Source organism: Phoca vitulina, unplaced genomic scaffold (genome assembly GCF_004348235.1).
Source record: "Phoca vitulina isolate PV1807 unplaced genomic scaffold, GSC_HSeal_1.0 scaffold32, whole genome shotgun sequence".
NCBI classification, from domain to species: domain Eukaryota; kingdom Metazoa; phylum Chordata; class Mammalia; order Carnivora; family Phocidae; genus Phoca; species Phoca vitulina.
The window spans coordinates 2,611,918-2,625,493 of record NW_022589735.1 but is presented as its reverse complement, the minus strand read 5'-3'; the positions used below and the strand labels follow the sequence as shown (position 1 = coordinate 2,625,493).

General features: G+C 37.5%; 1 protein-coding gene across 4 annotated transcripts in view; it reads left to right on the top strand.

Moving 5' to 3' along the window:
• The window catches only part of PKD2L2 (polycystin 2 like 2, transient receptor potential cation channel), a 48,241-nt gene that overhangs the window by 14,355 nt on the left and 20,310 nt on the right, over positions 1-13,576 (top strand). For 2 of the 4 annotated variants that reach the window (XM_032425113.1, XM_032425112.1), the window contains exons 7-12: positions 87-257; positions 559-740; positions 7,505-7,625; positions 8,321-8,422; positions 9,918-9,982; positions 10,590-10,644. In XM_032425113.1, coding sequence (XP_032281004.1) covers positions 87-257; positions 559-740; positions 7,505-7,625; positions 8,321-8,422; positions 9,918-9,982; positions 10,590-10,644 — 696 coding nt within the window. The remainder of the gene's footprint in view (positions 1-86; positions 258-558; positions 741-7,504; positions 7,626-8,320; positions 8,423-9,917; positions 9,983-10,589; positions 10,645-13,576) is intronic. The other 2 variants (XM_032425114.1, XM_032425115.1) reach the window with 2 other exon arrangements.

The window sequence follows — 13,576 nt, the reverse complement described above, 5'->3', positions numbered from 1 at the left end:
ACTTTTTCCTGTGTCTGTTCGTAGGCTGCAGGAAATTCAGAAGTAGAAATTGTCTCTAATTTAACATTTCTTATTTTCCCATTTAGTTGTGTTTTGTGACTGTTTCCTTCAACATATACTGTAATATACAAATTTTTCTCTTACTTGGAGACCTGTTAAAAAATACCGAAAAATATTCAGACTTCTATTTTCTTGCATACTGGCACACTTACTACAACAATATAATTGCTGTCACCATCTTTTTTGCATGGATAAAGGTATTTATACTTTATTATATTAAATGGAACAGATTAGATAAGTGGTTTTTTTAGATAGCAAAATGGGAACTAAAGCGGCAAAGTTATGAAAAAAAAAAAAGGATTTTCTTAACTATAAAGTAACTTTAAAAAGTAGGTTGGCCTTGCAATGATTGCAGGCAAATCCTCAGACACTCCTAACTATCACTATTAAGCACTTCCTTTAATTTGAAGCAAATTTTTTCTGAAATTAATTTAACTTACTGTAAGTAAGTATGATATTAGATATTCTTCTGTTTCAATTAACTTTGTTCTTTTTCAGATATTCAAATTCATAAGTTTTAATAAGACAATGTCTCAGCTGTCATCAACCTTGTCCCGCTGTCTCAAAGACATAGTAGGATTTGCCATCATGTTTTTTATAATATTCTTTGCTTATGCTCAGTTAGGATTTCTTGTTTTTGGATCACAAGTTGACGACTTTTCCACTTTTCAAAATGCCATGTAAGCTGTTAGAGTAAATGTAATCATATTTACTAACTTATAAGAAAACAAATCATGGAAAGGCCTATAATAAGTAGTAATATATGTTTTAATACATTTAAACTTGGTTTTATATTTTCATTGATAGAAAAATACCTGGTCACACTCAAAGTAGTATTTAGCATTAAAAGATCCCAATGGATAGTGCAGTCCATTTTTTAAATGTTAAGCGGTCAAGTTAGAAAAATAATTTTTCATTTTTCATTGGTAAAAAGCTTACCAAATATAACAGAAATTGACCTCTATGTCTCTGTAATATTTATTGTCTGGAGAAAAGAAAGTTTAAATGTTTCTCTTTAAGGCCTCTACCTTTAGAATCCTTTTATTGATATTCACCTGATTGTCCTTTGCTGATCTGGCAAACCTGTGTTTTAAAAATATTTTCATATGCATAAAGCAATCAGCAGGCAACAAACTTATACAACTGATCAGGTAGAATCCTTAGAAAAGTATTCAGATTTTTTTTAAGTGAATAATTTAAATAAATTCACTCTCCTTTTTGGGTAAGTAAAATAAGTTCTGTGTGTGTAAGAAAATTATGATAGTCTGAAATATAATTTCTCAAAATATGTTCTGTGTAACTTAGACCAAGATTGGTGGGAAATGGCTTCATATTTAAGTAAGTTTTTGAAATTTTGCATCACTCTTTTGAAAATTTGCAGTGCATGTTAACATATGGCCCTGAGAAAAACTGCAATAACTTTTTTAACTTTAGTCAAGAATTCCCCAAACTTACTTGTCCTTTTACTTGACTTTGGGGGAGTTCTGGTCTAAGGAAATGTCTTAAATTGCTCTCTTTTCACCATCCACGTGGATATATTTGAAGTGCCAATTCTAAGAAATTTCATAATATTTGCTGAAATAACCCTTTATTAATTAGTCAGAGAAAGAAGAGTGGACTAGGAAGCAAGAGGATATAGTTCTACTTTCGACTTCTGCACTAGCTATTCAACTTTTATAGACCTTTATTTCTTTATCTACAAATGAAGGGACTGGACTAAGTTACTCCCAAAGATTCGTTCCGATGTCAAACAGCCTACAATTTGAGAAGTCTAATTAGCTTTCTTTTGAGTGAATTATGTTTGCAGTTCCAACAACTTCTTGGTCCTTTCCTAGGATCTTAATTCAAGTGTCACTAATAAAACTTAGTAGTATTAGACATTGAATATAAATGTAGTAATTTACAGAACTTGGAAATTGGTCTTACCCTAGATAGTGGAGAAGAAAGGAAGTATACGGCACAGAATAAACAGGTAGACAACTTTGGAATACATTAATGAGGGGACCTCTGCTTTTGGTAATGATGTGCTAGGTTATTCAGATCAACCTCCTCTTCAGGACAATTTAAAAAGCTAGATGAAATACAGGTAACATTGAAGAACTGACCATAAAATAGATAATAAGTGGACCAAAACCCAAAGGCAAGAACCCAGAGAAGTAAGCTCAGCATCCAAGGCTTCTTTTGCCCTGAAGCCTTCTTTTTAAGTTTATAAGGATTTTTTTTTATTGTGTTAAGATATACATAAAATTTACCATCTTAACCATTTCTGAGTATACAATTCAGTGAGATTAAGTACATTCATACCGTGCAACCATCACCACCATCCATCTCCAGAACTCTTTTCATCTTGTAAAACTGAAACTATGCCCATTAATCAAGAATTCTCCACTTTCCCCCTTTCCCAGTCTCTGGCAACCACCATTCTACTTTTTCTCTCTCTCTCTCTTTTGATTTTCATTAACTCTAGGTGTTTAGTGGGATCATACAGTATTTGCCTATTTGTGACTGATTTATTTCACTTAGCATGCCTTCAGGATTCATCAATGTCATGCAATCTGTCGGAATTTCCTCCCTTTTCTTGACTTTCTCCATGTCTTTTAGTTCTTTGAGCATCTCTAAGATGGTTGTTTTAAAGTCTTTGTCTAGTAGCTTTGCTATCTGGTCTTTCTCAGGGATATTTCTGTTGGTTTATTTTTTTCCTTTGATTGGGTCATACTTTCCTGCTTCTTTGTATGTCCTGTCTTTTCTTGTTGTTGTTGAAACCTGGACATTTGAATGTAGAATGTGATAACCCTGGAAATGACATTCTTGCCCTTCACCAGGGTTTCCTGTTTTTTGTTTTGTTTTGTTTATTATTGGGTACTGTCTTCATGCTAAGGAGTAGCCTGAAGTGTAAAGGTCTTCTTAGGTCTTTTCTGAGCCTGCACCTTTCCTTGGGGATGCATGGTGACTTTCTAATTTCCTCCATATATGCAGTTACTTTTGATGTCTTTAATGTCTGGCTCCCAAAAGGGGAAAAAGAGAAAAATGAAGGAGGAGGGGAGGGCACCAGCTCTTTAATCCCAAGGACATTAATTCAGCAAGAGGGAGAGGGACTTGAAAAAGACAGGGGAACATGCCCACCTCTTTCTGCATCCTTGTGATCAGAAGGAGCAATCAGCAATCAGAACACAGACCCCTAATGTTTGGAGAACAGTGTCCTGAATGCCCACCCTCGTTCCCACAGGTTGCATGCAAGCTGCTTCAGGAATATATGCATGGCTCCCTGCCATGGGCTGGGGGGTGGCAGATGGGTAGCTTTTACCAAACTAAAACCTGAAATTGACCAAAATTGTCTAAGCCTTCCCCTGGAAGTTGTAAGCCTTAAATAGACTCCAGAATTCCAAAACAGTTACATCAGATAAATTCTGCCTATGTCATTATTGTCTAGGTGGGGAGACATATTCCTAATGTTTCCTACTCCACCACCCTCCCCAAACCCTCCACCATGAAGGCATTTTTGATAATCCAGAGAAATAGTCAAGAAAATGTGTTTCTGGCCACCTCTCCAGGAGAAGGAGACAGAAGACGAAGTCCAGGGCTTGCATGGGGGGAGAGGCAGGGAGGGCTTGTCTGATAACCTCTCCACACATCAGGCAAGGAAACTGAAGTGCTAAAGTCTCAAGTTAAAGGTGAATCAATCCCTCATAATTACCGAAATATCCAGGGAATTTCATGTCTTAAACTTGGATTAAGATGGTCCTGGGTTAGAATGCCTGTGTGCATCTGCAGACACAAACAAAAAACCTCTCTGGAGAAAGTTTATTCATCCTCAGCCTCAGATTACTTCTACAAGCAATTTTTCAAATATAACTTACTGCTCATAGTCAAAGGCAACCTGGTACAGAAGGGGTAAGAAATCATAAGCAAGAACTAGCAGATAACAAACAACAGACTCAAAGACTTCCAATATTAGAATAATCACAAAATACTTACTATATTTAGAGAAATATAAGTCAGAAAACATCTTTAGAGAACAGGACAGTATAAAAAGTGACATCTTTGAAAAAGTTAGAATTCCAGAACTGAAAATTGCAGTAACTGAGAATAAAAACCTACTTGACATGGGGCGCCTTGGTGGCTCAGTTGGTTGAGCGTCAGAGTCTTGATCTCGGCTCAGGTCTTAATCTCAGGGTTGTGGATTTGAGCCCCACAGTGGGCTCCACAAAAAACAAACAAAACACCTAGTTGACAGGTTTGACCGCAAATAAGAGATGAAGAGAGAATGAGTAAAGTGAAAAATAGGCCAGCAAAAATTACTGAAAATGTGGCATAGAGATACAGAAAGGAGAAGGTAGGAGGTATGAAGACTGGAACAAGAAGGCCTAACATGTTTAACCTGAGTTACAGAAGACAGTGGACCAGGCAATATTTGGAGAATGCTGAAGAATAGCTAAATATCCAGTCATGTGAAGTCATATTAACCACAGTGGTATATTATGATAGAACAATCTGTTACGAATTTTAATTTATAAGAGAGAACTCTAGAAAGTTAGCAGGGGTATGAGGAGGCTACAAAACAGTATTTTCATTCAATATAACCCTGTATTCTAAGCAGTCATGGTGTTCCTTTTAGGTTGGGGGGGAGGGTAGATAAACTAAACTCAGATAAACTAAACTCCAATTAGGAGAAAAATGACAATTACATTGCGTTTGAAGTCTCCATTTCCTATGTGATTATAACCATTCAGCAAATTGGTTAGGTTTTGTTATTCACATTACTTACACAACAGAGGTATCTGGACCTCAGTCAGAAGGTCTGAATGGAAGCTTTAGTTAACAAGCTAATTTCTGGAAAGGAGAAATGGTGCCTTTAACTTATCTTTTCTCCTGTAAATACAACTCAAGGATTACAGATCAAGTTTGATCAAAACTGAAACAGAGCCTCTCGTTCTCCTATACCAGAGAGGAAAACGTATTTGTTGAGAGATTTTGGTCTCCTTCCAGTTCAGCTTTTCTTTCTGTATCTTGTGTAGAAGAACATTGTAAACCAGTATTAAAAGCTGAATAAATGGGGTGCCTGGGTGGCTCAGTTGGTTAAGCGACCAACTCTTGGTTTCAGCTCAGGTCGTGATCTGAATCATGAGATCCAGCCCTGCGTCGGGCTCCACACTCAGCACGGAGTTTGTTAGACTCTCCCTCTGCCCTCCCTGCTGTGCACTCTCTCTCTCTCAAATAAAATATTTATTTGAGAGAGAGAGAGGCAGAGGAAGAAGCAGGGTCCCCGCTGAGCAGGGAGCCCAATGTGGGGCTCGATCCCAGGACCCTGGGATCATGACCTGAGCCGAAGGCAGACGCTTAACTGGCTGAGCCAGCCAGGCGCCCCTAAATAAATAAGCCTTAAAAAAAAAAAAAAAAAAGAAAGGCTAAATACTTTAAGTATGAATGATTTAACCATGTCTTAAGTACCCAAGATGAAATTCCAGCTAACTCTTGAGTCCTAGGACTCCAAGTAGCCCATTTCTTTGAATATATTTTCTTCCTTCATTGTTTACAGCTGTATGTTCCCTTTACATGCTGGGCAAAAGCAACCAGGAACAAGAAGCCTTCTTCTTTTTGACTGACTAACCAATCATGCAAAGTATCTACATACTATTAAAAATTCCATCCCAGACTTCCCCTTAAAATAACTCATTTTAAGCATCTAACAGCAGTAACCATGGCATCAAAATATATCAAACATAAATCCAAATAAGCCCAAAGTATCAACTGTGGTTTTTCCTAATTAGCTTACGAATTTTTAAAACTTTTTTAGTACCTCCTAAAATTTCTCCCATGAACGTGCATTATTATTATAATCAGAAAAACTGGAGTGCTGCCTTTTTCTTTTAATTGTCCAATATTAGAGCTCTGACTATCCATAAGGAACATAAAATAGATGTTATCCATTCCAGAAAACAAAATATGAGTAATAAAGTAACATGCTACTGTTGCAAAACAAGAACAACAGAGATTATTTTCCTATATACTGTACACATAAAGAAAAAAGATTAATTTCATCTAATTATTAATAATCTTTAAATTATTATTTTAAAATGATCAATTCAGGAACCTGGGTTTTAAAAATGGAAACTATAATAAATCTTTTTCTAACCCAATACCAATTGACCCACTGACCTCCTTTGGAATTTAGGTTAAATCTGATATCACAGGTATTTCTGGGACTGTTGGATCTATTAACATTAATTAAAAGTAATGCTGAAATTTAATTGACGGGTATAATACAGAACTCAAGCAACAATCCTTAATAATGTTTATCACCATTTATGAAAATTTCTAACTTGCTTCTTCTACAGACTGCTCAGTGTTTATATTATAGCTAAAAAGATAATTATTCCTAAAAAAACAATTTTAACTTGTAAAGAAAGATCCAAATACTTTTTAAATTAATTGTTTAATTTATGAGTAAAGATGAAATTAAACAGTTCTCAAGTTAAAAAAAAATAGAAATCACCTACATAATTGATAACATATCCCTGGTGTGTCTGGCAATGCCATTGCAAACTAATGATGAGAGAATGAGATATCATGTTAAGTACTCCTAATTCCACCTCTGCTACTACTATGTTCATTCAAAGCCTTAATTTCCACCTTTAATATTAATAAAATGAAGATCTGTAATATTTTAAATGTTATTTTACATCAAATCCAAGATTTATAGTTATTGAAGAGAATAAAGTAAACCTCAGGGGGCGTCTGGGTAGCTCAGTCAGTTGAGTGCCCAACCCTTGATTTCGGCTCAGGTCATGATATCAGGGTCCTGAGGCTGAGCCCTGAGTTGGGCTCTGCGCTCAGCAGGGAGTCTGCTTCTCTCCCTCTTCCCCTGCTTCCTCCCCACCCTGCTCTCTCACATGCACGCTCTCTCTCTCTCCCTAAAAATTACAAACAAAAAAAACACCCCACCTCTGGATCATGTTTGAGGATCATTACCAGCACTTGTTTGAGACTCAGCAAGTGACAAATTGTTGGCATCTTATTTTAGCAGAGGAGGTATACACATTACACATATTATTAGAAATTTTAGGGTTCTTGGGTCTAGGTACGAGTTGAAAATCCTTATTGGACAAGGTCAGGTGTTCTACGTTTTAGAAGGGCACAAGAAAGGCTAAGAAGGCCATTGCCAAGACTAGTTGGTAAGCAGGTATCTCAAGGGTCAAAGCTTGTAGTATTCAGTAAGCGGAAGCCCATCATTTCCTGAATCACTGTTGAGCAACTGAAGTCCTTGTCTGGCCTTGAGGGGGCTATTCCACACCTAGTTTTATAGAACTCGGAGCTAACATGACTAAAGCCAGAGAACCTATGCCACATGCAGCTGGATGGATACGTTCCTAGACGTAGTGCTTACCCCCATCAGTTGTCACGTATATGTGAGGGGATATAATGTTTTCCTTTCTTCCCATCAAAGATTTGCACAATTTCGAATTGTTCTTGGAGATTTTAATTTTGCTGGCATTCAGCAAGCCAATCGTATCCTGGGACCCATTTACTTCATCACTTTCATCTTTTTTGTGTTCTTTGTCCTGCTGGTAAGTATGACCATATATGTTCCCTTTTTTGCTTCTATTTTTTTAGAATAAAAAATGAAATTAATTTAGAAGAAATTATAGTATCACTGCTTAGCTGTCAGAGCTTTTTACATTTATTAGGAACTGTGTGGATTCCTAGAAATCCAGGCTAAGTCGTGTCTAAATGTTTGCAGTTCGTCTCGGTGTGTGACGTGCGCCAGGAATGTGCCCACTCTTCTCCGAACAGAACTTGAATATCCCAGGTCTCTCCAGCTGGGACATTCCGTACTGGCAGGGATGAAAATATTCTGCCCATACTGCAATGGCTTCTAGCCCTTACGGCTAAAAGCTCATACCTTTGTGATTTTTTAGGAGTCCCCAGGATGTGCTTTCTCTGTTACTGAGCATATGGGCTACTTTTAAAATTTAAATCTAATTTACAAATCCCAGCACTCAGGGTGCCTGGGTGGCTCAGTCGGTTAAACATCTGCCTTCGGCTCAGGTCATGATGCCAGGGGCCTGGGATTGAGCCCCGCATCAGGCTTCCTGCTCGGCGGGGATTCTGCTTCTCCCTCTCCCTCTGCCCCTCCCCTCTGCTGGGCTCTCTCTCTCTCAAAATAAATAAATAAAATCTTAAAAAAAAAAAAAAAATCCCAGCACTCATCAGAGGCACTAACATTTAAACTAAATTTTTACTAATTATTATTTCTCCCCAGAACATGTTCTTGGCAATTATTAATGATACTTATTCTGAAGTGAAAGCTGATTATTCAATAGGCAGAAGGCCAGATTTTGAACTTGGTAAAATGATTAAAAAGGTATGTCTAATTCTTTTCCTAATTTGAATTCTAAGACAAATCTTGTTCAGTTTATACTCTTGTCCTTTGAATAGCACTTAAACCCCAAGTAGTGGTGGGGGTTTTTTGTTTTGGTCCAATCTTGCTCTTATTTGTATTATTTCACTGCCAGGGAAGTGAGATTTCTTTCTGGCTTTAAAAAAGGTGACCAAAATTATTTCTGATTTCAATATATCAAATAGCAATTGAGCTGTTTACTAAATGCAAAGCATGTTGGGTTTTATAATAAAACTATCCCTTCCCTCCAGAAAAATTTTAACTTAGATGCTAGTAAAATTCTATGAACAATCTTATCTTGCTCACTTTCGTGTTTCTGTTAATGGCAACACTCTTCTCAGTCACTCCAGGCTTAAAAACCTTGAATTTTTTATTCCCTGTCCCTCATATGGTCTGTTGCCAAGGCTTCTGTGTCAAGTTCATCTCTGTAGTTTTTGTTCACATTTGTGAGATTCAAAGACATGTTGAATTCTAACCACCACCACTGGGTTAGGGCCCTCGGTACTTTTCACCTGGCCTTCTGTCTGGTAACCACTTCTGGCCTCTTCCCTGTGCCAGTCCAGCTCTGATATCACTTCTCTGGTCACAATTCTTCAGAGCTTCTCTGGGCCTGTCAAAGTAAGTCCAAGTTCTTTATCTAAACCCAAGGACCTTCTCAAGTCTCACGGTCCCAACCGGTCTTTATTCCCGATCACTGAACTATGTAGCATGTCTACCTTCCATGCCTCCGTGGACAGCACGGTATGTCCCAGCCAGTGTTTGAGCACAGAGCTGTGCACCATAACTTGCCATCCCTCTCCCCTCTGGGCCCTGTTCATGTCACTCACTGACCCCAGCAGTGTTCCCTCCATTCCCTCGATGACCTGCTAATCTCCCAGAGTGGCATCTTCCCTGTCCTCTTAACACCTTCCTCACTGGGGTTGTTAGTAGACGCACGTCTGTACCTCTTGCTCATCTCTGCATGGCCATGGCTCTAACCACAGCACTTCACACAGGAAAAGTCCTAAGAGCCATGAGGTCAGTGGAGTTTAAAAACTCTGTCCAAGAACTCACCTGTAAAAGGAAACTATTAATTATAGTTTATATATAGGATATTAATATATCCCCCAGTGAGCTGAAGTGTAGGTTTTTTCGTCTTTTATCTCTTGATTATGATGCTGGTTACATGCATTAAAGTGTTAACATCCTTAAATGCAATATATGTTAATAAAAGTTTTCAAAGATTTTTTTTTTTCCAAGTTCAAGTGTGATGCCCACAAGAGAACCCTTTCCTTTTTCACTAGCAGGCAGAAAACACAAGCAGTGACAAAGTGAAAGACAGATAATCAAAGCATTGCCTCCGTATTTCTTTAGGGTAGTAGTCCCTGGAGACAGGCATTCCATATTTCTTATTCCTTGATCAAAATTAATACAGGATATATATTTTTTCTAATTTTAAACTATTTTTAATTATGCCCAGAGTTACAACAATGCTCTTGAAAAACTCAGACTAAAGAAACCTGAAGAGGGAGAAGACGAAAAAAGGTAAGATGACTTAAATTTTTAACTTGCCATTTCAAACTGTATGTTGTATTAGAAACTCACAATGAGAGTAAGGTTTTGATTGCAAAACAATCACCATCCAATGTGCTGATTCTAAATACGTGTCAATACATCATCCAGTAGAACCTCCCAATTCTGTGAGCGCCATGAGACTCTAAGCTAAGCTAATTAAAAATTAATATAACACATGCTATGCCACTCAGAAAAAGCTTTAACAGAAAGCTGGACAGAATACAGACCCCCTAAAAAGGTAGGAAAAAATTTTAGTCTACTTTAAGTGCATTCACTTAGCTATCAAAATAACATTTTTACACAAAATATTTAAGGATACCTTTATATCTACTGAATCATTTTGGTGTCAAAATGCTTCCGAAACCCAGGCCTCTGGCAGTGGGACATAATATAAACATTTTTTTTATAGCTAGAGATGTGACACTCTGGAGAATTTATTAATGACCACATTTTCCAAATGTTATCAGAAAGACCAAAAATGCAATTCAGATCCTTACTATATAGAGCTGGTCTTATTTAATGCTGGCATTTCCCTTTCTACTGTCATATGCCTCTGATTTTTATTTTATATTCTTAGTGCGAAAAGCGGAGATTTAGTTGAGCGAGCCAGAAGAGAAGGCTTTGATGAAAATGTAAGATTTTAACTTTCTCATAAAGATAGCTTTATTAGAAATATGCCTACAAAAGGGTTCAGATTAAGAATTGAAATGATTTGCTTTCTTTAGAGCAGTAGTTTCCACCTCCAAAAATTTTCTCCCAGAATCCAGCGGTTTTGTTGTTTAGAACAAGTCATTTCACTCCTACACACTACCTCTCTTACTGTTGGGCTCAGCCGGATGCCCTGAGGCTCCAGCTGTAGTTACCGTGGGATCATCACACGGGGTAGTGAGTATGCTCTATTGACACGATCATGTAATTTTTCTCTTGTAATCATTAATGTGATGAATCACTTTAATGTTTTATACAGCTGACCCTTGAACAATGAAAATGTTATGTTTACAGTGCTGTAAACAAAATCCGTATGTACGTGGACCCACGTAGTTCAAACCTGTGTTGTTCAAGAACCATGTTGTTGAACCAAAGTTTGAACTTCGCAGGTCCAGTTATATGTGGGTCTTTTTTTTTTTAATAAACACAGTGCAGTATTTACTGTAAATGTATTTTCTCTGCCTTATGATTTTATCAGTAACATTTTCTCTCTAGCTTACTTTATTATAACAATACAGTATATAATACATATAATATACAGAATATGTTTTAATCAACCGCTTATGATATTGGTAAGTCTTCAATCAATAGTACGCTATTAGCTGTTAGGTTGTTTTTTTTTTTTTTTAAAGATTTTATTTATTTGACAGAGAGAGACACAGCGAGAGAGGGAACACAAGCACGGGGAGTGGGAGAGGGAGAAGCAGGCTTCCCGCCGAGCAGGGAGCCCGATGCGGGGCTCGATCCCACAACCCTGGGATCGTGACCTGAGCCGAAGGCAGACGCCTAATGACTGAGCCACCCAGGCGCCCCAGCTGTTAAGTTTTTAGGGAGTCAAAAGTTGCACACACGTTTTTGACTGCACAAGGGTCGGCACCCCCTAGCCCCTGTGTTGTTCAGGGTCAGCTATACATGGAGTGGAGCTAAGTTTCTCACTGTGAGGTAAGGGAGTTACAAAAAGGAAAGGTTGAAGGTTAAAATGAACTTTGTGGTGTTGGATTAGAATTGTAGATGTGTATATGTGTGTTTGTGTGTGTGTATGTATTCTATAGCTCTGTCTATCCACTGAGAAGTCTAGAAGTAATAACACAGTTAGTTGCCCAGACCTTGGTTTCCAAATACCATTCTCTTCTAAAAGGAATCAGGGCCCCTTGGAGATATGGCTAAATTCCGGGGCTGGAAAATACAACATGAGTCTGGAATATCTTGTTGAGCCAGAAAGTAAAAGTGCTCAAAGAATGATGATCTGTTAAAAGGACACAAGAGTCAAGGTCGAGGGCTCCCGCTAGCCAAATCTGGGAATATTCAAGTACTTTAATGACTAATAATGTATAACCCATTGAATAACATCAGATTCCATGAGTTTATACTGACCTGAACATATACATGGATAAAAGTTGGAGGAAGAATGGAACTTTTCCATACCACTCCATAAAATGCATATTAATTACAAAAAGAAAAGGAGTTATGTCAGGGTGGAGGAATCTGGCAGACATTGCCTAATCAGTATGGGAAAAAACTGAAATCATATGCCAGCTGATAAGATGCTAAGAGAACACAGCATCACTTCGGTAACACTCCTGCCAAAGATGTGTAACATAGCAAAACACAAAACTAAACTACTGAGGGACGTTCTACAAAATAACTGGCCTGTATTCTTCAAAAGGATCAAGAAAGCCAAGGTAAAGCTGAGGAACTATACCAGCCTGAATGAGATTAAAAGACGAGTAAATGTAACTAATCCTGGACTCTAGATCCTTTTACTATAAAGGGCATCATTGGGACAAGTGGCAAATTCTAATGGAGGACTCAGCATCAGAGAATAATGATGTATCAATATCAGTTTTCTGATTCTGATGGTTATGCTGTGATTATGATAAAGGAGAATGTCCTTGTATGCAGCAAATATATACTGACATGCTCAGGGACAATGGGACAATTGTGTCGGCAACTCCAAATACTTCAAAGGAAAAAAAAAAATATTTGTACTGTTCTTCTAAGTTTTATACAAGTTTGAGATTCTTTTAAAAACAAAATTAAAATTCAGTAAACCATTTCTGAAATAAAAGATGATATAATTGAAAAACACAGTGTGTACCTAGGGTAAATCACCTAGAATGAACATGATACTCATCCAAGTAAAGTATGGACTTACAAGAAAAAGAAAACCAGGTTAGCATGACAACATTCAACACCATAAATCAACAGAAAAATACCTACAAATTATGCAAGGAAAGAAGATGTAAGCCAAGCATATTTATATCCAGCAGACTTGTGCTGCACGTTTGTAAAGGCTCAAATAGTTTTGAACACGCAAGAACCCAGAGAATACTGTTGTATCCCTGAGGATTCTACGAGAATGATTAGAGAAATTTTGGAAAAAGCAAGAGGGGAGAGGGAAGGTATAAAGTAGAAAAAGTTGACTGGTTTGAATATATAGCTAAAAGTTAAAGAATTATCATTTAGAGTTAATAATCAGTAAGAGTAAATTTTAGCATATTTAATAATACAAAAATAAATTGTTTCAATGATTTTAAAACACATTTTCTTTTCACATTTTAACATTGTTAAAATCAAGATGTGCCTTATGGTTGACAGGGTGTCATATGGTAATTGGCAGCCTTTCTTTCTTAAGTGGTCCATAAACAATGGTGTGTCTTACACTAGACTCCATCTCTCAGATACAATGAAACATAGTAATAAGACTAAATATATTGGGATGCCTGGGTGGCTCAGTCGGTTAAGCGTCTGCCTTCGGCTCAGGTCATGATCCCAGGGTCCTGGGATCGAGTCCCACATCGGGCTCCTTGCTTGGCAAGGAGTCTGCTTCTCCCTCTCCCTCTGCTGCTCCCCCTG